The 25,039-nt window shown below is 37.5% G+C and overlaps 1 protein-coding gene across 2 annotated transcripts in view; it reads right to left on the reverse strand.

Annotated features, from left to right (window-relative positions):
• Nucleotides 1-22,393, reverse strand: part of LOC128029226 (E3 ubiquitin-protein ligase CBL) — a 31,734-nt gene extending 9,341 nt beyond the window's left edge. Inside the window, exons 1-4 of one of the 2 annotated variants that reach the window (XM_052616868.1) lie at nt 21,893-22,393; nt 16,907-17,154; nt 3,372-3,518; nt 3,085-3,241 (exon numbers count right to left, since the gene is read on the reverse strand). In XM_052616868.1, coding sequence (XP_052472828.1) covers nt 3,085-3,241; nt 3,372-3,518; nt 16,907-17,154; nt 21,893-22,039 — 699 coding nt within the window. In that variant the 5' untranslated portion in view covers nt 22,040-22,393. The remainder of the gene's footprint in view (nt 1-3,084; nt 3,242-3,371; nt 3,519-16,906; nt 17,155-21,892) is intronic. The other variant, XM_052616869.1, reaches the window with a different exon arrangement.
• Nucleotides 22,394-25,039: the final 2,646 nt, after the last annotated feature.

Below are 25,039 nucleotides of genomic sequence, written 5' to 3' on the forward strand. Positions count from 1 at the left end.
TAGAGACAAATGGCCAATATATATATATTAAACATGACTAAAGACCTTTAAAAGTACTTCAGAGAAATAATACTGTCATGTGCTCATCTGATATCATCTATACACCAAATGAGCAGATGACAATACTCTAGTGTAGGATGACAGTATTATTTTTAAGTAGTAGTTTTAAATGACTTTGTCTTTGTGTTTATGGCATTGTCTGGCAAAACTGGCACTTCCTCTCACTGACAAAGACTTCTAAGAATTTGACTTGTTCCTTTTTAAATAATAATAATAAAAAAAAGAAGTTAAAAAAGTGGTTTGACACTGGTCAACAGCTTTCCCTTATGGAAATTTCTGTGTCTAAAGATGTCGGAACAAAAACTCACTTCCCAGTCTATAAAAATGTGACTGGTGTTCATTTCCTTTTAGAAAGTCATTTTATCAGCTGGACTAAGAATTACAGTGCTCTAATTGAAAGTTTGAAACACAGGCTGACTGCACTGGAAGCGTGTAATTCAGTATGCATTAAGTTGATAAATCAATCAATCAATCAGTCAATGACTGCAATTAATTTTATATATATTTTACATTTAAATCAGTCTGACTATTAGAATTCAGCGTGTGATTACGTACTCTGTAGTAATTAAAAGTAGTAGCCTTATTATCAATATAAAAGTATTTAAAATGAATTAAAAGTAATGCTGTAAAATATTGCAAAATAAAATACATTCAAAAGGGATGTGTTGATTTAAAAAAAACAATTGTGTTGTGACTGTTTTAACACGTTTCATGTCATTTATATTATATTCAAAATATAATAATATACAATATATTTTATTCTAGTGATGACAAAGCTGAATTTCCAGTAGTCATTATTCCAGTCTTCGGTGTAACATGATCCTTCAGAAATCAATGCAATAACTGTTGTACTGGTTAATATCTTTTTTGGAAACTGTGCCACATTTTTTTTTGTTCAGCAAAGAACAGCTTTTATTTAAAATGCTAACCAGTTACATTACAACTATCTTTACAGTCTTTCATTTCGATCATTTTCATGAAATCCTTGCTAAACAGAAGTATTAATCAGACTAAACAAAAGACCATGATCCACCATGTTGGTTTGTGGACAGGTTATGTATTGGCTCTGGCACAGTGTCTGTGAAAAAGAAGCCTCAGGACACCTCAGGGCAGGCTGCATTCACATATTTTTAAAATGCATTGTTTATTAGCCGAAACGCCCCTAACGCTTACATCAAATAGCTGCAGAGCAAATACGGATCAATCAACCAACCCACCTTTCCACTCTCAGATTACATATCATCATTATTAAAAAACTTCAGTATTTACTACCATAACCCAGGATGCCTAATCATGCTTGTGTATGCTGAGCAAACACATAAAACAAAACCGGTTTTCATAATGAGGTATCTGTCTCACAAAAGGTCCACTCACAGTCAAAAGGCTGCTGAATCGCAGATATAAAAAAAGTCCTGTGACTGGCTCTCGAGCGAGGCAGGTTCATTTAGATGCTGATGAGAAGCGTGACCTCGCTACGTGGAGATTCATCAAGGGCTTTGCAGGCTCTCTGTAAACAGCCGGTCTATTTCTGGCGGCGTGAATGAAGCTGAGGTATGGTTCGGCACAAGCGCTCTATACTGCAACTAGAATGGGCACAAGGCCAGCCGCGCTACGACTGTTTTAAGTACTCTAACAGACCAATATACCGACTTGAATTATGACACGCTGTCAATGTTAGCTCGATTATTAGATGTATCAAAAAGGCTGAATTTGATCATGGCTGCATCAGTCATAAAAATGATCCAGACCCCTTTTTTCCCAAATTAGCTCAGACGTGAAGGAAGGAAGGCTAATTAAAGGATAGATGTGATTATGGGCGATTGAGGAGAGAGAGGAACCAGAAAGCCCAGGACCGCTGTGATGTCTGTGCTAGAGCACTCTGAATAATGAGCTCATTACATAGACAGCGCTGCGCTGCCAAGCAGCCGTCAGATGATGCATTCAACAGCTGCTATATTATAGATTCATATTCGAATCACAATAGTCAACTGTTCCATGGAAAAATCAACATGACTAGATTTTTACATTTTCTGAAGATGACGTGAGAAGCAAAACCCGTCATCAGGATGTTAGGGTGTTACGGATGGTTGCCAGAGCGTTGCAGTGCAGTTAAGGTACATTATACCATTGAAATATTAGGGTCAGTAAGATATTTTTAAGAAAATTAATAGTTTTATTCAAGCAAGAAAGCATTTAAGTTATCAAAGAAACAGTAAAGAGATTCAAAAAACAGAAAGCAAACCTTACTGGGCCTTCAAACTTTTAAAGACTAGTGTATTCAGAGAGGTTTTAACACGTTATGCATTCGCTATGCTTATGACAGGTGAAAACTGTACATATAATAGCATGATCGAAATATCACTCATTTTCTTAGCACAGCCAATGGGAGGGTGGGGGTGGGGGGGTGCGTATATATGTTTCTCTATTTGATTCGATTTACACACTTTGGATTTGGACTCATATTTAAATTCTGATGTCAACTTTGGTTATCATCCATCGACCCATATAACTAAATACTTGGGGCTGGTTCAAATCCCAACCCGAAGTATGAGCAATAGTAATCGTGATCTTTCCCTAGCAAATACCACTAATTACTGTATGTGGTTCCAGAATAAAAAAAGTGTGTGTACAGACAAATCAAGTAGTAGAACAGAAAAACCTCAAATATCTCTGTTCTGCACTGTTGCTCTCAAAGCGTATATAATTAAAGAAAAAAAATCCTACAGAGGTTAGCAGCAGTTGCCATTAAAATAGGACAAACAGCTCTCTTCAAATGCTAAGGCACTTTCAAATCATCTTTTGCCCCCTACTCTCAGGAAATCGTGTGCTTGGAGGAGTACAGACAAGCCTATTAAAGCTACAAAGGTGATAAGAGGCCTCCATTCACGCATAAGCACTGACACGCACACTCAAACAGCACACGGCCACACAACAGCCATTGTCAGACCTTCCTCTACACCGAGCTCGGGAACAATAGAGCTAGTCTGTGCCCGGAGGAAGTGATGGAGTGATTGAATGACGCACCTGGAAAAGCCTGGTGAAGATGTCGAACTCAAAGACGGAGATGTAGTCATTGCAGGTGAGGTCGATGGTGGATTTGAGAGCCATGGCCTCCAGGCCCGAGCTGATGGGGTGAAACTCATGCAGGGCCTGCCGGAACACCTTCCAAGGCACGATGGTCCTGAAATTTAAGTTATGTTATCAGAATCCGACTGATTTCCTTAAGCTTGTCAAAGTCCAACTTCTTTTGCTTTTCTATGAAAACGTGGCAAGTTTTTCTATGAGAACAAAGAACACATTAAGCATCTCACTTGTCCCCGAACGACCTTCTCCAAAACTCTGCGGCATCTGCTTTGGTGATTCTGAAGTTATCCCCTTGAAACAGGCCGTTGGGAAAGATGGCTTTGAGCTCGGCGAGCATGTGACTGAATATCAGCGACAATTTCGTCAGGTTCCGTCTGAAACACAGGAAAGAGAAGAGAAGTTTTGTTTGTTTTATTTCACAGAGAGGTTTTTAAATCCATGAAACAGTCTCTTTAAATTTAATAAGATATTTTAAGATTAAGTAAAGAAAATGTATGAAATCGAATGGAACACTATACATCAATATGCTCTCTAAATGTAAATGCCTTCTATTAAAAATGCTTCAAAATGCAACAGATCTCCGTTATTTTTCCCCCAATAAATAAAAAAGAAAAAGAAAAATCGCTCTCTGATCGCTCTTCAAAAACATGATATTCTTCACTGACTGAATTACTGCACAGACACTATCCGAAGAGAGCTGAACTGGATGATGACATCACTGAATCATCAATGAACTGAAATGTTCTTCAGGATTTTTGTCTTGTTTTCCAGTGCAAATAACTAAAGATTCTTAAATCAAAATACATTTACTTGAAGCAAAAAAAACTGTTCTTAATAAATTGAGTGTGTGATTTCTAAAAGTACAATTATCTGCCATTGCCACATTTAATGCAATGACTTTATGAACGTAAGACATTCTGCTCCAATTTAAGACCATTTCTGCCTTTTTTGTGGAAGGTCATAAGTCTTAAAACCATTTTAAGTCTTGCTGAAAACCTCTAATAATAATAATCATAATAATAAGCGGCCACATTATTTGATCAAACTTGTCAAATCTTAACATGGAATTTCATGTGTCTCATATTACTGCTCTTGATAAATAATTATTTTCCGCAAAATCAGCACAGAAATATGAAAACATCAGCAGATTCTGGAGTCAGGCCTGGTGGTGATTGGGTATTTCTGTGGCTGACGTGCAGAGTGAGGGAGAGCGCTGGGCTCGTATCAGCAAGGACTGAATGCCTGCTGCATTTTTCTGATTCCACCGACTGTAGGCACATGAGGCCAGGGCAGGCAGACGAGAGCAGGGAGGGTCGTGCTGCACGGCAGGGGGAGGAAGTGGAAAGAAAGCCATGATTTACACGGCAGCACAGTGGGGGATTGTACAAGCGGGGGAATTGACATGCACAAGAGAGAGTCTGAGTGTTTTTGGAGGCCGCAGCTGCCTCCAAAAACTGAATCCTTACTTAGACTACAAGAAAAAAGTAAATGACAAAGTGAGAAAAGGGATGTAAAAAAAAAAAAATGCACGAGGGGTGTGTAAACAAGAAATGAGAGCAACCAAAAAAGAAAAATAGCTTACTCAAAAGTTTCTGCTTCTCTCTTATAAGCAATAGCTCTGCTTCGTGAAGGGCTCTTTGGACTAGCTCACTGCAAAAAGTCTGTGGCTAATGTGATGCATTTCATCTGCTTTCTCTGGTCATGATGTGCCCCAAACAAAATAAACAAATAATAATAATAAATCAAATAAATTAATTAGTGATGCATTGAATGATCGGCAACCTAAATTTTTCAGCCGAAAATCGCAAGAAATTGGTTTCGGGTGTTCAGCCGAAGAAGTGAAAAGGCAGAATATTATGTACTGAACAATGACTAACGCAATCAAATAGAGGAACGCACTAATGCAGCAATCATGTCGGCAGTGTTAAAGTCTTTAAAACTATCAGAAAAAGATGCAGAAATCATTACAAGTGCGAAGCACCGAAAGCGAGAGACTGTTTAGTGCTGCATTACAACTCCGATGAGAAGAAGAGGTGTATGTTGATTGAAATCACGAAATGGTATTAAACGATTACTAAATACTAAATAAACTGCAGAATGTTATATTTTCTAACGTACAGTACGCACAAATGGCATGTATTCTGACAGCGCTGCACGAGCTCGCGGCACCAGGGTTAAAAAGTCTAAAGCGCAAGGAAAATCTGCGCTGAACTTGTTATTCGTCAATTGTTTAGAAACATTTTTGTGAATTCTTTTTAAAGACATGTGACAATGTGATACGTGCGACAAACATCTTCCCAAATTTGCAATGAGAATCTATATAATAAATTTATCTTCATAAATCTGAATGCTTTTGTCAACAACAACAAAAAAAAGAAGCACTGAGATCTTCTGAGATCGTGGGCTTCTGCCAAAATAAAAGCAGAGAAAAAGAAACTTTATCGACATTCATAAATGATAATGTTGTAATTTTACTGTCGTTCTGTCAAAATAAAAAAGTTAGTCAATAATAATGACAACAATAATTATCCTACAAAAGTTCTATTAATACATTTATTATAATATACACACATAGCGTTCTAATTGGGATCTGTGATATATTCTAATGTTTTAAAAGAAGTCTCTTCTGCTCAGCAAGGCTGCCTTTATTTGTATAGTAAAAAATACATAACTGATTCAAGTCTCAAAAATGCCCCCCAAAATATTATTTTACTAACTTATTAATTTTAAGTTAAATTGTGCTTTGTTGGTATAATGTCTGCTAGAATGTTCAGCGTTAAGTAAATTTTCTTAAATTGTCATTTTGTAATGGATTATATATTTTTTTTTTAAAAGCAGGACGAAACAGTAAAAAGCTCTTTTTCGGCAATTTAATTAATGCAATGGTGAAAAAAAAAAAAAAAGGCAAAATAGGCCTACATGGGAGAAAATGTGAAAAAACGTGTTCGTTATTCGGTATTTGGCCTTCAGCTCAGTGTTTCATTTCGTTCGGCTTCAGACAAGAATTTTCATTTCGAAGCATCCCTAAATAATATAATTTACTAAATAACTATAATTTTATGTGCTGCAACACCTCAAATTCCCTCTGTCTGTAGCCTGCGTTTACATAATTGTTTATCTATGGCTCTGGGAACAGTTGTTGTTTGTGGCAAAAGGGTGCCAAAGTGTCTTCAGCCAGCTGTGTCATATCTCCTCTCTCCAAGAGGACACATAAGAGGAGTTTAGCAATGACATTTGTGTGGTGAGGCTGCAGGTTTTGGTGTAATACAGATTGGCACTTTTAACCAAAATGTTTGCAAGCATGTACATGTTTGAAAAAGTGACGCAGACAAGTGAAAAAAGTGTAAACAAAGGACAGACTCCACTCTTTATATTTATGTAGATTCAAACCATGAGGGAGAAGAGTGGCTTTCGGCAGGAGATTCAATCTAAGTAGGGCACAAATGCACAGAAAGCCCAGGATCATGCAGCAGGGCTTGCTCAATCACTCACTAAAGCTGTCGTACTGAGGACGGCGTTTGAGAGCTGCACTCAGAGTCAGAGGCATCACTCTTCAGAACAATAACTGAAGCCCTCATGCTGGCAAACAACCACAATGCAAACAAACAGCATTTCTGATGCCTACTCATGTCTCTGAATAGAAAGTGAAAAACAACATATCCTGTGTACAAATATGCAAGCATGTCTACTATGCAATATTCTTAAAAATAAGTACGACTAGTCAAATGTCCAAATTTGTCAAACGTTCTGAAAAAAAATAAAATACAGTGGATAACAAGGAAATTAATTAATAATCTGTTAAAAATAAGCAACATTACCCAGAGACAATAAGTTCCATTGAACACAGTGTGAATGTCTGTATCTCACAACCTTGGTTTCATTGGCTCTATAGTACTATAACTTTGGTTAAAGTTGTGGTAAAAACAACAACTGAGTAAAAGGCATCAGTGAACAATGTGATCAGTCTTTATCTCCAGGAAAACCTACTTCATCAATGGTCAAGGTTCAGTATGGGAATTCGGACACCGCTATTATCGCTTCATTATTGCAGTTTCATTACTTCCTGCATTAAAACAATCAATCTGACCCCTCCTCCTCCCCAATCTTTCGGTTGGCTGGCCTCTCCTAGCTGTTACTGTAGGCAGAGTTTACAGAGTTATTACTGTGGTGACATTTTCATGCCCCGAAACATGACGATGAAATGAAACGAACTATGATTGGTTGTCTGACGTTGGTCAAACTGCCTCAAGGGCGGGCCTTGGCCAATGAAAGCTGCCATGGATTCCAGACCTTCAGCCATCAGTCTACAGACTACTAGATACTGTACTTTTGTCAGCTTCTCTCCTCTTTTGGCCTGACCTTTGGCCTGCAGCTAGTTACTCCCTTCCTGTTTCCTGTTTTCTCTGATAAACCAGTCAAGCCAACTGGAGGAATCTAGAGTGGTGCGCTCGTGCCCACGGCTGATTAACAAAGAGCCTATAGTCCAGAAGCGTCACACCTACAGTCTCTCTTCAATCCTGCCTCCATTTATCCACATGCTCAAAAAACACAAGAGTCAGTTTTCAATAGTTTTCTCTGCCACTGGATACTCTTTATGACAAAATGTGTTCATGAGAATATGCGAACAGATCATAGATTCTGTGTTTCCTTGTGAACACAGCCACCACTTGACAAATTTAACTGTCCGGAACTGGCTTCACACCGGATCTCTGTCAGGAAGTGGTGGTGACAGAACTCATACACTCAAGAAAATACACGCACACTCCTTTAAATAAAACACATTTACACAATTTTTGATCGCGGTGATTCTGACGCTGTCCAATCCCCATCCACTGTGTAATCTGAGGTGACTTCCAGAGAAGTGGTCCTCTGGTGGGATGCAGGTCTAAGAAATAATACATTTAAACAAGAAGGTAGCCTAAATAAGAGTTAAATAGACCCTGTCTACTGGACACGAGTCCTACACTATAGATTTATTTATTAATAATTGATTTATTATTTCTAGGGAAGTCATTGCCTAGTGATTAGAGTATGACTCCTAACCCTAAGGTTGTGGGTTCAAGCACGAATTCTGAGTATGGGACACCATACTCTGCTGAATGTCACGTCACGTCATAATCAGTGATGCTACACTGGATGTGGCACGACACAAACTCCTGACAGTAAACTGCCTTGTCCTGTTTATGAGGTACTGCCATACGCCCCTTTCACACTGCAATTCCGGCAAATACACAGGTAAAGTGTTCCGGCAATTGTTCCCGGGATATGTGTGTGCTTTCACACAGAACCCGTAAAGGTCCCATAACGACTCGTGACATCAGGGCGTGACGTGTAATGTACAAGTCGAAAACGCTAGGCACGCTGTACTTTCACTGAAGCTAGTAAACGATCTCAGCATCAGCGCTGAAAGTGAGGATGAGTGTTTTTGTCGAGAACGTTGATCTTTCTTTAAAACAGCTGGTAAAAGAGTCGTGCAATAACGTGTGTCATCACTTAGACACGGCATTAGATCTGACCTTTGTTCACACAGCGCTCGTCCCGGGACTGAACCCGGCAATGTTACTAGGTCCCCGACCCGGGTTCAATGCCGGAATCAACCACGGGACGTGTTTGCTTTCACATAGAAGGTGACCCGGCATTGTTTGAGCAGTTTGGAGACAGCCTTACCAAACCTGACCACCCAGGTGTTTGCGATGGGAACTTGAAGACACTTGTACAAATGCGGATGGGTGACATGAATGAAGAAGGCTCCAGATCGACATTGTAGTATTTGGTTTCCCAACAAGGTCCATCGCCCAACACAAAATTAATTTGCTGAATGCACGTGGTGAAAATCGAATCAAAAGTACACCAAGCGGCAACCTTCTGTCATCTCTCTTGAAGACAACAGAAGAGACTTAAACTGAAATTTACCAACTGCCCGCTAGAGACTGACTCCAAAAGGTAGTTTTTGATTTTTAAATATTTTTTATAACTCATCCGTTTAAATCATATTAAGCCTTAAAATGCTGCATAATTAAGGTCATGTCCACTTAAGTGACAAGTGGAACGCTGCTGCTGTCACCGCCGTCTAGCTAGGCTAGCAATCAGCTCCACCCATGTCCTGCCTCTTTGCCCATTTTCGATTATCCAGGAGTGACGTGCTACCAAGATGGAGATGGCTGGTTCTGCCCACAGGATTCTTTGAAGAACGGAAAGTTAAAAAGAACAACATCTATTTCAATTTGAAACCTTTTGTTTGACTATAAATGTCTTTACGGTCACTTTTTATTGGTTGCATTTTTATAAAAGGTCAATGAGGTCCAACAAGTTTGGAATGACATTGGGGCGAGTAAATGATGACAGAATGATCATCTTCATGTGACCTATCCCTTTAAGAGAGCAGTGTTTTAAAGGAAGATCTAAATGCCAGTTTAACATAACCCTTGACTAGGAAACAAGAGAAGCGTGACTTTGAAAGCTAAAAAGAGATGCCTGTTTTCTGCTATGTCTTCAGACGGAGGAGGAGACTAACACAGCAAGAGTATGAGAGCTGCATTATAAGCCAGTGTCTGCCAGTGCGATCAGTAGGCCATAAATAAATAGTGTTGCACTCCTAGAGTGCGGCTCTCGAAACGTGCTTAGCTGGGCTCGCCTTGGCTCTGTGTTGAGCAAGATGCAGGACGTAGTAACTTGAGCTGCAATACAATCCTCGGATGTGTTAACAGTGTTTCCATCCGAAGCGCTCTCTGTGTGCGCTAACTCATGTAAAACGGACAAAGCTGTTCCTCCGACAGAAGTTCAGATGCGATTATCACTTTGTTCATGACACCGAATCATTGGTTGCTCAGCTCCATTGCTTTCAGGCTTGCATGGTTCGCGATATCTCTTAAGAACCATATAACTCACTAAACAATGCATGTTTAATACAAAGAAAGCATAATTAACACCCCACAGACGTGAGCCTTGAGCTACACATCCTGCGTGATAAGACTTTGATCAAAGGCGCTTACTATTAAAAAAAAAAGAACTGCTTGTTAGATAGCATCTTTCGTCGTGTTGTTTGATGACACTTGGGTTTCCTCTGATAAGAGTAGGAGGTACTAAACAGTGCCAAACCACAAAACATGGGTGAACACATCTGCTACAAGTTTATTTATTTTCTCACCAGCCTATCGAAACAAAAACAAGCACTAAAATGATTGTAGTGTATGTCAACAACAAGATAAGTGATAAGAGTTGGCGGTTGAATTTTTATATATACATTAAATAATATCCACAAGAATAGTAAAGAGGTAATGTACACAAAGCATAAAACAAAAAGTAAAGAGAAAACTAGAAGACAAAAATAAAACTAAAAACTAAAATTACCACCCCACCCCCACTCGCTTTTTTGCATGTTTGGTCACCTGTAAACTTCATTAATTTCCCTCTAGAAATCAATGGAAACTATTTACTGTAATAAACTTGAATTTCCCCCCAATTGTTGGGCGGTGTCTCCCCTGTCGACTGCATGTTTGTAGTCTGAAATGTTTCCTCTATACTATTCCAGTTTTTCAGCTCCATCTCATTTGCACTCTTCAAATTCAGAACAATTCACAGAAAGAAACACGTAAAAGGATGTCAAGAATTGAAATACAGTACATGAGCGACACTTCTTCACCACAACAGATGACAACTCATCTTATGACAGAGCTGTGACTACAACAAAGGAAATTGTATGCCGTACAAGCTGACTAATTTCAATTAAGCCGAACAACTCTAAAACACCAGCAGATGCACATATATCAGACTTCACCTATCTGTTGTGTATTTCCCTATTGCTATAAATGCTCCTTTCATACAGACTTATAACATGCAGATAAGATGGAAAGATAACCAAACTAACTGGAGAGGGAAACGCGAGTATGGAAAAGTCACGGTCCAAATTTAGTTACCCGAAGAAAGTGTTGATGCATAACCGCAGGACAACACAAATAGATAATACCACTACAATTTGCTTAACTGACAACTGCTTCGTGGCACACTAACTCACCTCAGGCTACCTCAATTGAGAACGCATGCAATTTCACAGAGATGGATATCAGAGGACTACGCATTTCTTCATAAGGAAGCCATACCATGAAACATAAATATAGAAAATACGTGGTGGAAGATTTCAACACTGGAACAGAGTTTCAGTTTTGTGAGTGTCTACCAGCAATGATGTGAGATCAAAAGAAAGTTACCAGATATTGCTCATGTTCAGCTGGTCTTGAGAAATACCTACACCGACCAAAAGAAAGTTATTTGGTTTATAAAAAAAGTGATTTCTATGTGAGCAGGGCCTCATACATTGCTACACTATAGACAACAAAACTTTTTTTACGGTTCACCTAAGTGAGTATGACGTCAAGCATGAAAGCAAAGTTAACGTTTAAGTATGCAACAACGCATCAATGCACAATGTACAAATTAATGCATCACTCATGGATTTTAATAAAAGTTGACAGTAATTACAATCTAATTCACTGTGTTACAGAGACTGTCCTAGATTATATGCATGACATAACTTGCGTCATTACTCTTATTTGGATGCATCAACTTGAACAAGGCAAGTTAAAGGCTGTTACTCGCATGCTCAGTTATGACCTATTTACATTCAGGAATATCTGGGGAAAAAAAATGTTTGGTTACAAAATTGGAAAATATGCCATACAGTTTTTAATTGTATGACTCTTCCTGTACAAGATTTCAAGTATGCTTCAAATATTACGTTTCACATTTCTGTTTTATGATATGCAAACGCACTGCACATGTACAGTATATCAGTCTACCTATTGTCTGTTTGTATCAAGGTATCAATTTTGTACCAATATTGAGATACAGAGGCTGAAGACTATTTTTTTCTTGCCAACCCTAGGCAGCATTAGAGGTGTAGAGAAACTGTTTTGATGAGTGCAAATATCTGACTGTAGAAGAACTATAAAAGGCTTCAGTACTACGGAGGTAAAAGTGATTCTGCGTAGCTTGAATTGCCTCAGACTTTCAGTGTTAGAAGTGGCTAGCCTCAGCTGTGCATGTTAAGGGGGCCTACGAGAAACAGGAAGGGGGAAGTGAGCGTGTTAACAGGAAGAACAGTACCTGCATGGTGCAAAGTATGACTGGTGTGTCAGAGTTAATCATTAAATTCTTCTCACTCAATACGAACACCCCTAACCCCTCAGTAAAGCTCCAGCGTCTTACGACACGGAAAGATTTGGATAAGATTCTTGAGAATTTGCCACCAAAGCAGCTCAAAAAGAGGCCCTCGTCATGCAAAAGGTTTTCATCAGAATGGTTACAAACATCTAACTGTTCAGCTTGCAGTTTCTTTGCTAGTTTCAGAGAAGTGAAATAGTATGAACAACACGGAATGACAACCTGGCCTATGGTACGAGAAGCCGATGTACTACAGGAAGTGAGATTATATGAATGACGGAAATAAAGTACAGACATTTTTATGATGTTTACCAACAACTAAAGTCAGACTGCTGCGGTTCCTGGGACTTTAGCACTAAATGAAGTCCACTTTTAAATAGGGCTGAGTGATAAAACGATAATCACGACATAATTTTCCAGTGTGAAGCACAAGTGCACAAATGAATAGGTGATTTAAACTAGTTTAAAGCCTGATGAAACAGCACTGACAAACAGGAGAAACACTGTGCACAGCAATACAGTAGGGCTGGACGATTATGGCCTAAAGTCAAAACCTCGATTAATTGAACACTTTACCTCGATTACGATTAATGAACGATTATTTTGTTTCTGTTTTGTTTTCTTGCCCTCATAGTTCACTTACAAGGTTTGTACTGTAAACAGGCCAATAGTTGGGGTATGCGGGGCCCCGGTTCAGGTTGTACCAGTGGGCCCTGTTTGAAAGTGTTTAATTTGTATGTTCGTTCTGTTTATTTGTTCATCAACATGCCCGCCGTGTCCCAGAATGCAATGTGGCGCCCAAGCCCTATTAGGTGCGGTCACTTTAAGAGACAATGAATGCATCCAATATAATACACATACTATTTTTTTCTCAACTGTTTACTTTCACTTAAGACATAACTGACAGTTTTTTTTCCAACATACTATCCAAGATGGGTATTTTCACATATTTTTAATGTATTTGTCGGTACAAGAGGAAAAACTGACAAATTTGGTGTCCAAGTGTTTTGAGACGCATCTCTCTGCATGAGCCCTGAACACCAGAACACCGCGGTGCTAAAGTGGGCTCTTACACATCCTTTTCTGTTTGTTTAAACTGCGATTTGTTTTTGTTCGTTGAGGTGCAGGAGGAATTTAAAGGAGAACTTTGCAAACGAGAGGTCGGTTCAGTGTTGCTGTCTGTGAGACGCGGCTCTCTCTCCACGTGCGCACCGAGCACAGCGAGCGCGAGTCAGCTACTCAGTTCAGCTTTTCCGCTGGTTACATTTGCAAGTGGCAAGGCTTAATAACACGTGAAAATTATATGCTTTCATGTCGACACGCAGCAGCATTCTGTCAACTGTCCTGAGCGTCTTTTTAGACTGGCCTACAGACTGTTGAGATCGACTAATAAAGGTGGGATATTTTTTCCTATTGAAAGAACGATCATAGCTCACTATCAGCAGTTATTTTATCTATGTTCGTAACATTTCTTACATATTATTGCTTGGTGTAAGAGATAAATAAAGATTAAAGGTAAACAGTACCAGTACGAGTGATTGCGTGTGTGAATAAGTCATACCGTCTCTATATTATTGTGAAGCGGGGGGTTGTAAATAGCCTAAAAGTAGAAAAAAAGTAGAAAAATATGCTATAATAAGTTTCGAGATTCTAAGATAAAAGTTTAGTGAAGACTCAAGGCTCACCGCTCGCGCGCCATCACTATGTGTTGAACCGGCGTTCACCTCCGTGTTTTGCTTTTATGCCACTGACTGGTAGAATCATGTGGCTACACACGCTTTTAAGGGGGAAGTATTAACAGGAAATAACCGAAATAACCGACATGGGAAAATTATGTCGGTGAGGTTCTACATTTCGGTTTCGATTACTTTTTGATTAATCGTCCAGCCCTACAATACAGTCAGAAGGCTTTTCAATCTATTAAATCACCATTGTTTACCATGGATTTGCTGTAGTAACTTACTGTACCGTAGCCACCGTCTTTTCATACTCCACTATGTTCTTCCCTCAACTTAGACGAGTTGATACATGCTAGGGATGCGCCTTTAACGAGTGTCGTGGACTTTTCGAGTGGTGGAAAAGCCTGATGCTTTGCATAAAATAAACAATTTTATTCAGAAAAATACAGAATACAAATATTCCCTCAGAGCTGTTTACGGTTTGTTTTTGGGCAGGTCATAAAGGCAATCGCAGTATATTTCTCCTATGAGTGAAATGCAGGGAGGCCGGCCTCAGGCTTGAGCAGTTCCCCGCCGAACACGACTCCAGCTCGGGCACGAGAACCAGCACGGCGCAGCACAGTTAAGGTGGAAACAGAACGACATAGACTGGCTAATAACACATAAATTACTTCTGTTTAACGTTTAATTTTTTGTTTTAATGTTTGTTAAATGAGTTTAAATATGGGCAATATGTAGCCTATTAAAAACGATATAAACAATGCTGTAAATGATAATAAAAGGAAAATAAAGGAAGTTAACATGGAAACCAGTGGTTGAGTGGATTATTTCAGAAAAGTTTAGAGAATTTAAGTTAATCTGTAAACATTATTTAATGTATGAAGTAACAAATAAGCTAGTAATATAGCAAAAAATAATAAACTTTATCTGGGTTAAATCAACCCCTTATGCTGGGTTAAATAAACAACCTAATTTGCGGGGTAAAATGATATATATTTACCCATCCCTTGGGTTAATAGCAACCCAAATTGGGTTGTTTTTAACCCAGTGTTTTTTTAGAGAGTACATTACAGTTCACACAAACTCTTTTCTCTGCTGTATCTCTCAGTCAACCTTTCAACCGTGGTCGCATTCGGTTATGACAGTCAGCTCAGTAAAGCTCTCTCCAAGATCATTTTGTGGCTCCGTTATTATACTTGATTTGTAAATTAGGGATGCACTGGTTCACCGGCCATAAATCGGAAATAAATCGGGTTTTTAGTCTTTTTTTTTTTTGCCGATTTTTTCGGAAGTGCACCTGCATGCACAGACTACCTTGTAATCATTCGCTATGCCATTTGTGTGGACGTATTTTGAAATCTGTGTGCAGGACACGGGCAGCCGTTCAGTGCTGGAAGTGCAGAGCTACACGTCTGAGGCACAGATAGCAGGAAGCGAACAGCCGACTGCACAAAATAAGAGTCCCTTTCCTGCTCACCGAAGCTGTGCAAGTGTATCTGTACCTGTCCGCGCCCTGCACAAGCGGAGACAGTGAAGAGATGTTCAGCTCAACTTCTCGCATGTTGGATGAGAAATGAAACATACTAAACTGTGACAAAACTGATTTTTTTTTTATTTTTTTTTTTTATAAAGTACAACTTGCATACATGTATGAAAAGCCAGAAGTAAATGTCAGTTCTGTATAGGATGATTATTTTTATTTTATTTTGTAATGATTCACATCTATATTTTTTTACTTGAGACAATAGTTATTTATTTTTCATTGGCTCAAGTTAAAAAAATATAGATGTGAATCATTACCCTATTTTATTTTATTTTTTAATTGGATGAATGAAACACTTTGCATCTTTGTTTTATTCATACCAACATTATTTGATTTTAACATTTTGGAATAATATTTATATACCATACTTTTATTTAGTCTCACTGGTAAAGACCTTGTTTTAAATTTAAAACCAAATTTAAAAACTAAAATACTGAACGCTGATTAAGAAACATCTTATTGAATGTGTGTTGATTGTGTTGTTTGGAGTGTAGAACTATGCAGATGTTGCCTTTAATTTCACAGTAACTGTAATTTAAAACTGTTAAAAGAAAACTGATGCACATATATAATATATCAAAAACAAAACAAAAAAACAAAGCACTGACTAATTCTATTAGGTTATAATGGCGCTTGTTCACTGAAGGCTGTCAAGTTTAGCAAAGAATCAAATGCAGGAGGCTCATCCACTCCTGACAGGAAAATGGAAATATTTCAACGACTTGCTAACATTTACAGATGGAGAATATACCTGTGAAAAGTAAGTTATGCACTGAGGAAAACGGCACATCTCAAATGCATTAAACAGCACATGTGGCCTAACTGTCAGCAGCAAACGAGTCTGTCAGAGCATCTGAAGAGGCGAGCTGTTTGACTGGTCCTATTTGCATTACCCATTCCTCCTCTGTCCGCTCACACGAGACCAGCGTTTCCAGGAGAAGCAGAAGAACTGGTAAGATCTCAGACCACTGGCTGATCCGTGAGCGCTTGCATGCTCTACTTCATTTGCATCTTTGATATATGACTCAATGTAACCTCTACTCAAATTCTTTGAAGAGACCGGTTTCACATGATTCAAGGACTGGCGAACCATGTTTTGCTGCTTCTGCTTTTGCCTCCCACACTGAATTAATATGCAGGGAATTCCAAAAAACATAAACTAGCTCAGGAAATGTCTGAACCGAGGTGGCTTGAGATCTCTGAGGTCTACTTTCACATCTAACCCAGTGCCTTAGTCAAATTGAAAACGTTTGACACCTTATTTGGCCACTACAGATTGTACTTAACACATCTTTTGGAACGTTTGCCGCTTATGAAGGCACTAAAAGTAGCATCTTGCTCATCTGAAATATTATAAATAGAGATGGTGTCAGAAACTCACCTGGGTTGAGAGTTCTCCTCAAACATTCGCTCTTTGCCGTCTTTGAACAGGCTTATGGTCTGTTTGGTCTTCTTGGTCAAGTTCTCCATAAAAACGCGGAAGTACTCGTTGTCGCCCAGTGTTTCCATCTTGCCTTCGTAGCGGGATAGGATCGTGCGGAGATGCTGGTAGGTGTCTGGCAACAGGTCCAGGATGTACGGAGGACTGTTCTTCAACGCCAACTTAGGGTTCTGGCATAACCGTACCACCTACAAAACAGCAGACAAAACCAGACAATGTTAAATACGGTATCTTTCCAAAACAGTGATCAGCAAAAATGAAAATGGTGGGTTGCTACTATATTGAGCTAACAAAAAACCCCAGAAACAACAATGAATCCAGTGTAAATGTCTTAGCATTTAAATACTGGCATGCAATCACTTCAGTTTTGTATTACAGTTTTTATATTGTATCAAGTCCACTGAAATTCTATCATCAACGTTGAACCCGTAGAATAAAAAAATTCATTTGAAACTTTTCTATTATTCATGTCTGTACTGCCACTTTTTTTTTTTTTTGCATCCTTGCTGAATAAAAGTATTTTTCTTTGCAGAAAATGTAATTTCTTACATATTTGTCTATATTTGTCTGTTAACACGGCAGCCAAAGAACTCTGTACAAATGTGTTGATACAAATATTCTGTACAATTCTCTAAAGGCGCATTAAGTTGACTATCATTCAAGAAAAAGAACTGCAAACTTGCCTCATTTCCTCTGCGGGTCAACATTTTGCATGTTTTTTCTTGCAGTGTGAGGGAAAAATAAAAACTACACTGACAAGGGCTTTAAAACGGTTAACCCAGCCATAAATGCACACAAAAACCTTTACAGGTCACACACCAGAACATTCCAAATAGAAGAATCTTAAAGTCCAAAGAATTTTATTGAACTACACAATTCTGCAATCTACAGCTCTACACTGTCATGTCAGTTTCCACAACATTTACAGCTGGTGACTGGGAATGACATGGTGCTGTAGGGGTTTAATGTTTGAGATTAGGGTCAGGCGGAGTGATAAAAAATTATTTATCACCTTTTTACATGCTTTTGTAGTCAAAATTAGAAATTGTGTTTAATAACTGTGTTGACTTACTTTTGTATAAAATACTTTACAAATGAATCATATCAATTTAAAAATAAGCCGATAAAAGTTTTATTCTCTTCTATTTTAAATCTATTTTATTAATGTAAAATTCATTACAACTGAACAAGTCTGATAAAAATAGCTTCATGTTATGTAACGCATGTGTTAAAAATTAGGCTATCAAAATCATATACCACTCATTCCAAATCAAAATGTATTTGCTAATAAAAGACAGTAAAACAAACAAGTATTTTGTAAAATATTGTTACAATTTAAAATAGCTAAAAATATATATTTTAATATATTTTAAAATGTAATTTATTCCTGTGATGTAAAGCTGAATTTTCAGCATCATTACTCCAGTCTTCAGTGTCACATGATCCTTCAGAAATCATTGTAATATGCTGATTTAGTGCTCAGGAAATATTTATCAATCTTGAAAACAGTTGCTGCTTAATATTTTTTTTTTTTTGTGGAAACCATAATAGAATTCTGATGATTAGACAGTTTAAAAGAACAGCATTTATTTCAAATAGAAATCTTTTTCTATAACATTATAAATGTCTTTACTGTCACTTATGATCAGTTTAATGCATCCTTGCTGTATAGATAACAAAAAAAGTAAGTAAATTCTACACTAGTTTACATTCTTACCTCCACACACACACATATATACATATATACATATATATATATATATATATATATATATATATATATATATATAGCCATTACATCCACTACTGGAGGCTACAAAGCTGTTGAAATAGTTCAAGAAAAAAAAAGAAAACACAGATTAATACAATACAATAAATCATTATGATTAAGTGCATGGCCTCAAACCACTTCATTAGACAAACAACTTAATGGTTACACTGATGTCCAATAGCTTTTGCTTTAATTCAGATGTAGTGGCTCTCTTCTGTCTGGACTAAAGCCAGACAACATCAACTTCTGAACTATTGATTAAGACGTGGGTGGGAAATTTGAGGAAACGGGGAACTGCTTAAGTGTCACCACCCTAGCAGTGTGAGAAGCGCCGTGCCGCGGACGCACGTTCCAGCAATAAGAGGCCAGCGCTGTGTGCAGCTGCTCCAAGTACTTGCAGACACTCTTATCTATTTAGTCTTTAGCACGGGACCTGCTGTGATTGGGGGGTACGGAGAGCTGATGACATCACTAGGGGGTCACCATCCAGACTGACTTCTGGCTCTCATGCACCCCCCAGTCCTGACAGCCTGGAGATAAGTCTGTGACGAAAGGACGTCCCGAGAATTATCAGCGAACACGCATACATCTACGTGTTCACGTGCAGACGTGTGTTCAATTATGGTTTCTAGTGATAATCTGAATTCAGAAAAATTATCCAAAAGCGTGGGGAAACGTCCGCTTGGACTTAACCACCAGGAAATCGATTAAAATAGAAATTATTTAAAATGCACCAATGCAACAACACACTCAGACATGCAAGATCTACAGTGTTAAATCTGCATCAATACAAGATCGACCTTATAAAAGTATTCAAATACACAGTCAACAACAAAAACTATAATCGATATGTGGTTTAATGATTAACCTTATGAGGGAATCAAGGCGTAGGTAATCTGTGTTTGTAAACAAGGTGAATACATGTTAAAAAACCCATAGTCAAATGCAGAATACTATATTAAAGTTTTTGACTATGTGATGTTTTTGCATATTAAGGTTCACACAGAAGACCCACAACAGAGTTCTTTTGTTTTTGGTAAGAGGTTGAATATTTACAGAGGATTTATAGAATATAACTAAATGGATAACACAGAAAAAGTTAACTTTGGATAATAAATAGCCAAGCCATAATAGACTTAACAGTTTAAGTCATATGTATAAACTTTTTTTTCCCCCCTCTTTCTCAGAAAAGCCTGTTTTGCATGTGGAACTTCTCCTAATGTCATATGTCCTGAATCACTGATCGTGATGTTCATATTAAACAATCATTAAAAGGTTTCACAATCTAAGTCTCAGCACTTGTGGACATTTACAATATTATGTTGCAAAAACGGAGATTCGCTTATGAAGACAATGTGATATGTCACATGTGCACTAACCAAACTAGCAGTGCGAAACTAAACTAATAGGAAGTTGCAAAGTTTTCAATCAGCATGCATTATCTGCTCTTCTCTGTAAAAATTAAATCGTTTTCCTTGGCAACATGCATCTCAAAATGTTCTTAAATTAATTTAAACCATTGTTAGTATCTAAGTATCAGCAGGGTAAGTTTCAAATCAGTCCCCTGTGACAGATGCACCGTTTTGCTTATGTATCAGTGTGAACATCACAGGAAGTGTGAAGTCAGTAACCACAACTTTTTTTTTTTTTTCCATGAACTGCAGCTTTAACTTTTGTAATGTGAGGCAGCAAATTCAACAAAAGAAAACCACTCTGGAAGACAGATGTTTGCATAAATATTTTTAAGTTTGAAAGTTTTACTACACAAAAAGATACTCCATCAGTTGATTCAATTCTTTCTTAGTTTATTACCTAGTACATTAAATCCGTAAAGCCAGACATAAGAAAAATAGGTTTCTTTAAAATGGAACGCTTTATTGCAAGTTTATTTATGAAATATTTTTTATGAAAACATCTTTTTTTTTTTTTACTAATACATACGTTGTATTTATGAAAAAGCAAATACTTCACCGTTTATCAAAGGCCTGAACTGAGGAAATATGTGAAATTTGGTGTAGTTGCTGTTATTTATATTGCCAAAATGTAAGATGACATTCTGATATATAATAATGCTTTAGTCATTTAAATTTTCATCTTGAAATATTTACAATACAAAAACTATTCTTGTTTAATTTATAAAAAATACTTGTGTACCACAAACTCAAAGTAAACAATTACAATTTGACTAAAAGGCTTTTTACTTGCATAAAAAGGTATCTATCAATCAGAGGGCAGAAGCCATATAGCAGATTGTGTGCAAAATATTGATCATTTAGAGATCTTAGAAATTATTAAATATAATACAGTAACCTTTGCATGGTATATCAGGTGTGAAATACGGACTGTGTGTCCAGCAGCTACATCCATTCCTGATTGTAAGACCAACCATACTTGGATAAGTCTGCATTAAACCCCAAAACATCTAGCTTTTAACATAGCTGTCTAAAGCCATACTTTGAATGGAACAAAACAGTTTATATTTCACTCTATCCATATTGTAAGTACTTGTGAGATAAGAGAAAAATGATATGACACTTCCTGTTTATCCAAACAAACAAACAAAAAAAAGAGCAGCAAGTAAGTTAAGTGGTTGAAAGAGAAGATCAAAACGTCTACACTGAGCAAATGCAATTTAACCAAGCGACTTTAATCTATTATGTTTACAGTAAAAAGATCTGTAGTGTCAGATACTTGTTGCTTAACAATCTTCGGGATTTCCACACTGTTCAGCTTCCTGAAGGGGTCACATTTGAACAAATATGTGCAAAGCATTCCTAGAAGTCTTCTTGCTACATAAACTATATTTACCAGTTGAAGAAATCGCATAAGCTATAAAGCTAGGACAACTAGCACAGGACCCTGTACCATATTCACAAGTCATAACATAACTAGGCAAGCTGAGGTGTACGGGAACAGCAAATGACCTACTCCCTAAAACTGGATATCCCCATTGTTTTATGTCGGCTGTAGTTATATAGTTTGTTAGCCTGCAAACTATTCAGCTAAGCAGAGCTGCCCTGCCATATTGCATTAGGACGACTAACGTTACTCCGCGCAGGCCACTCGGCTAAGCTAACAAGAGACCGAGGCTGCTAGCTACAGCGTCTCTCTCTCGCTGCTATCTATCGTTTATGTTTTGATTAATAGTCACCCACCTTATCCATGCATTTCCAGCATTTCTCCACCGTCTTTTTGTCCACGGCCCCGGGCTGGTGATGGGAGTGGTGAAGATGATGGTGAGGCTGAAAAGCGTCCTTCATCATGCCAATAAGCCCCCCACCTTTCTTGAGATTTCCTGCCATGTTCGGACTCCGGTGTGTTCTTTTCGCAGTCAAAATATAACTGGGTTCGGATACCCCCCGGTGAGGACAGCGCCCGAGTCCGGTTCGGTTCGAGCGAGTGTCCGTCAAGGGGGGGGGGAGCGCTTTAACGATGCGAGACTCCCATTATATCTCCCGTGTAGGAATTCACCGTTTCACTCTGTGCTGTATAGGCTCGGGTAAGTGCGGCAGATCCCGTTAAAAAAAATAATGTGTAAAAATAAGTTTAGATAGGTGTCTGGATGTAGAGGAAGAACTGCTTTCACAACGACACCCCGTGCGTGATGTTCCCTTTTCCTGCAGCTCTCTATCTCTCTCTCTTTCTCTGTCTGTGCGCTTCTGCAGAGCCATATCCGATTCGTTCATTTGAGCCGGATCTTTAAAATGAATCAGTTGAATCTGTCCACAAAACTGGTCGGACTGAAATTTGAGATGTAAAAAAATGTATTATGTTAATGTACGTGCAAGTTATATTTAAAATTGAAAGAATTTATATGAGCGCGATCATTGCCACAATATTCACACGCGAGATTACAATGAGCACAATCAAAACAAACACATTAAACCCATGACTAGCTAGCATATGTCCTAGAATACTTTATTTCTTTTTTAATTATAAGTAATATTATAATCAATTAACATTACAATAATCAATTGCAAAAACAGTATAACGCTGTTCAACATATATGACATTTTTAAATCAGAGAATATATATTTTTTTTATTATTAAGAGAAAATACTTTTTCAAAAGAGAAAAAAAATATATTGATATTGCGTTCTAAAGTCTGGGTGTCAGGGACCACGTGATGACCTAGCGAAGTTACGTACAAAAGTTGTTGAATCGGTTCTTTGAGGGGACTTGTTCGAAGCAACCGATTCGTTTAAATGAATCGGACTTCCCATCGCTGCTTTTGCAACGAGAAATTCAGGCTGAGCAAGTCAAGAGCCCTGAAAAGCAAAACCTAGGGGAGAGATCACTCACATTATTATAAATCCAGCAAAGTATTTCTCCATATTAAAATGCAACATCAGATCGCGAAATTATATCATAGTGAATTAGATAAATAAACATATCAGGGAAATAAACATCGCCTTCGACCCCTCCCCTCCCGTGCTCGTGTGATTGAACTTCCGGTTCCGCCTGTAAGACCTCGCCCTCTTTTTCAGGTTTCACATTTTCTCCGCCTCAAAATTTGCTTCCCTTATGAATATACGAATCCCACTGGAGAAAATCATCACTAATTAATATTAAATAGGGCACTTAAGCGGAGCTAGAGCCTTTGAGAAAAAAAAAAAAAAAAAAAAAAAAATTATTTGTCCGTAAAAATCTTGACGCTTCCCCACAAATGTAAACTGTTGATACTGAAAAATAATCTTTATTTCTAACATATATATAAAATTAGTTATAGGCAGTTTCATAGACTTCATTATTTCATAAACTTATATATGAAATAATAAACTTGAATCATTCTGAGGTCACCTAATGGACTTTAGTTTCTTGAAATTACATGATATTTTTATCCATTTATCAAACTAAAAACGAAAGTTTGGACTGAAAGAAGCCAGTATTTATTTGAATAAAAAAATACAGTAAAAACAGCAGTTTTGTGAAATATTATTACAATTTAAGATAACAGTTTTCTATTCATATAATATAAAATGTAATTATAATTTTCTGAAATCATTATAATATGCTGATTTAGTGTTCAAGATTTTTTTTTAAATCATTATCAATATTATCAATTATCAATTTTTTATTTTAGAAAGTACAAGAGAGCATTTATTTGCAATTGAAATATTTTGTAACACTATAAATATCTTTACTTTTGAGAAAGAGAATACATTATTTCTGAATAAAAGTGTTAGTTTCTTTAAAAAATCATTCTAATATGCTGATTTGTTGCTCAAGAAACACTTCATATTATTAGCAATGCTAAAAATAGCTTAATAGTTTTGTGTAAACCGCTTTCAGGATTCTCTGATAAAAAAAAGAAAGCTCAAAAGAATATAGATTTTAACATAGGCTAACGTTATAAATATCATTATATAAAAATGTTGTGTTCACCTTAATGACTTTGTAAATGTAAATAAACTTTGTAATGTAAATGTATGTTTTAATAAAAAGTTACATAATTGATTTCTAACACAATATGTTTTGTATTTGACTCAAACTTGATTTTAGATTTCAACCATCATGTATAAGTCCATGGAAACAGACCCGCAGACCAAAGTAAACAGGCTTGAAGTGAGTGCACAGTTTCTTGAGATGCAGCTCGGTAAGTCCAGCCATAAACACATTCAAATTATTTTGCTTATCATAGGCAGAGTCTGCATTAACCATACACATGCTCTCCAATGATGTGCTGATGACAAACCAGGCCTCTGTTTTGATCAGCCGAATGTCAGGTTAAATTAAATTCAGAAAGAGAGCAACGAGAGAAGACATAAGCAGAAAAAGACACAATCATTTCTAACCTCCAAAGCAAACTGGACAGTATGGAGAGAGAGTGTGAGAAGATATTGCATGCAAGCCAGAGTCACGGCTCTATAAGTGATTAAGTGAAATATCAGCGTGTGTCAAAAGATATATTAGATACTTGAATGGATGACATATTTTATCAGCATTACACAAGGCTTAGCTTTAATTGCTTAGTGACATTTCAAAGCGTGACAGACTAATCTACCTCAACGAAATGAAGTATATTTAATGCTGTAGTTAAACAAATTGAACTGACTGTTAATTTAAGAGTTAACAAATCTAATTGCCATCCACAAGGTTATCTATTTCAGCATTTAGTATTTTAGCTAGAGACCATCTGCACATCTAGATGCTCGTGCCAGATGGCAAGACATGCCTCGTTTAATAAGCTACTTTTCATCTTAAATTGAGTATGTTTTTATTAATTGGTGGTTATTGGCCAGATAGAGGGCTGTCTGGACAGTTTGCTCTGTCACCTGTCTGAGACGCGGCTGCAGTGTGAA

This window comes from Carassius gibelio, chromosome A15 (genome assembly GCF_023724105.1).
Source record: "Carassius gibelio isolate Cgi1373 ecotype wild population from Czech Republic chromosome A15, carGib1.2-hapl.c, whole genome shotgun sequence".
NCBI classification, from domain to species: domain Eukaryota; kingdom Metazoa; phylum Chordata; class Actinopteri; order Cypriniformes; family Cyprinidae; genus Carassius; species Carassius gibelio.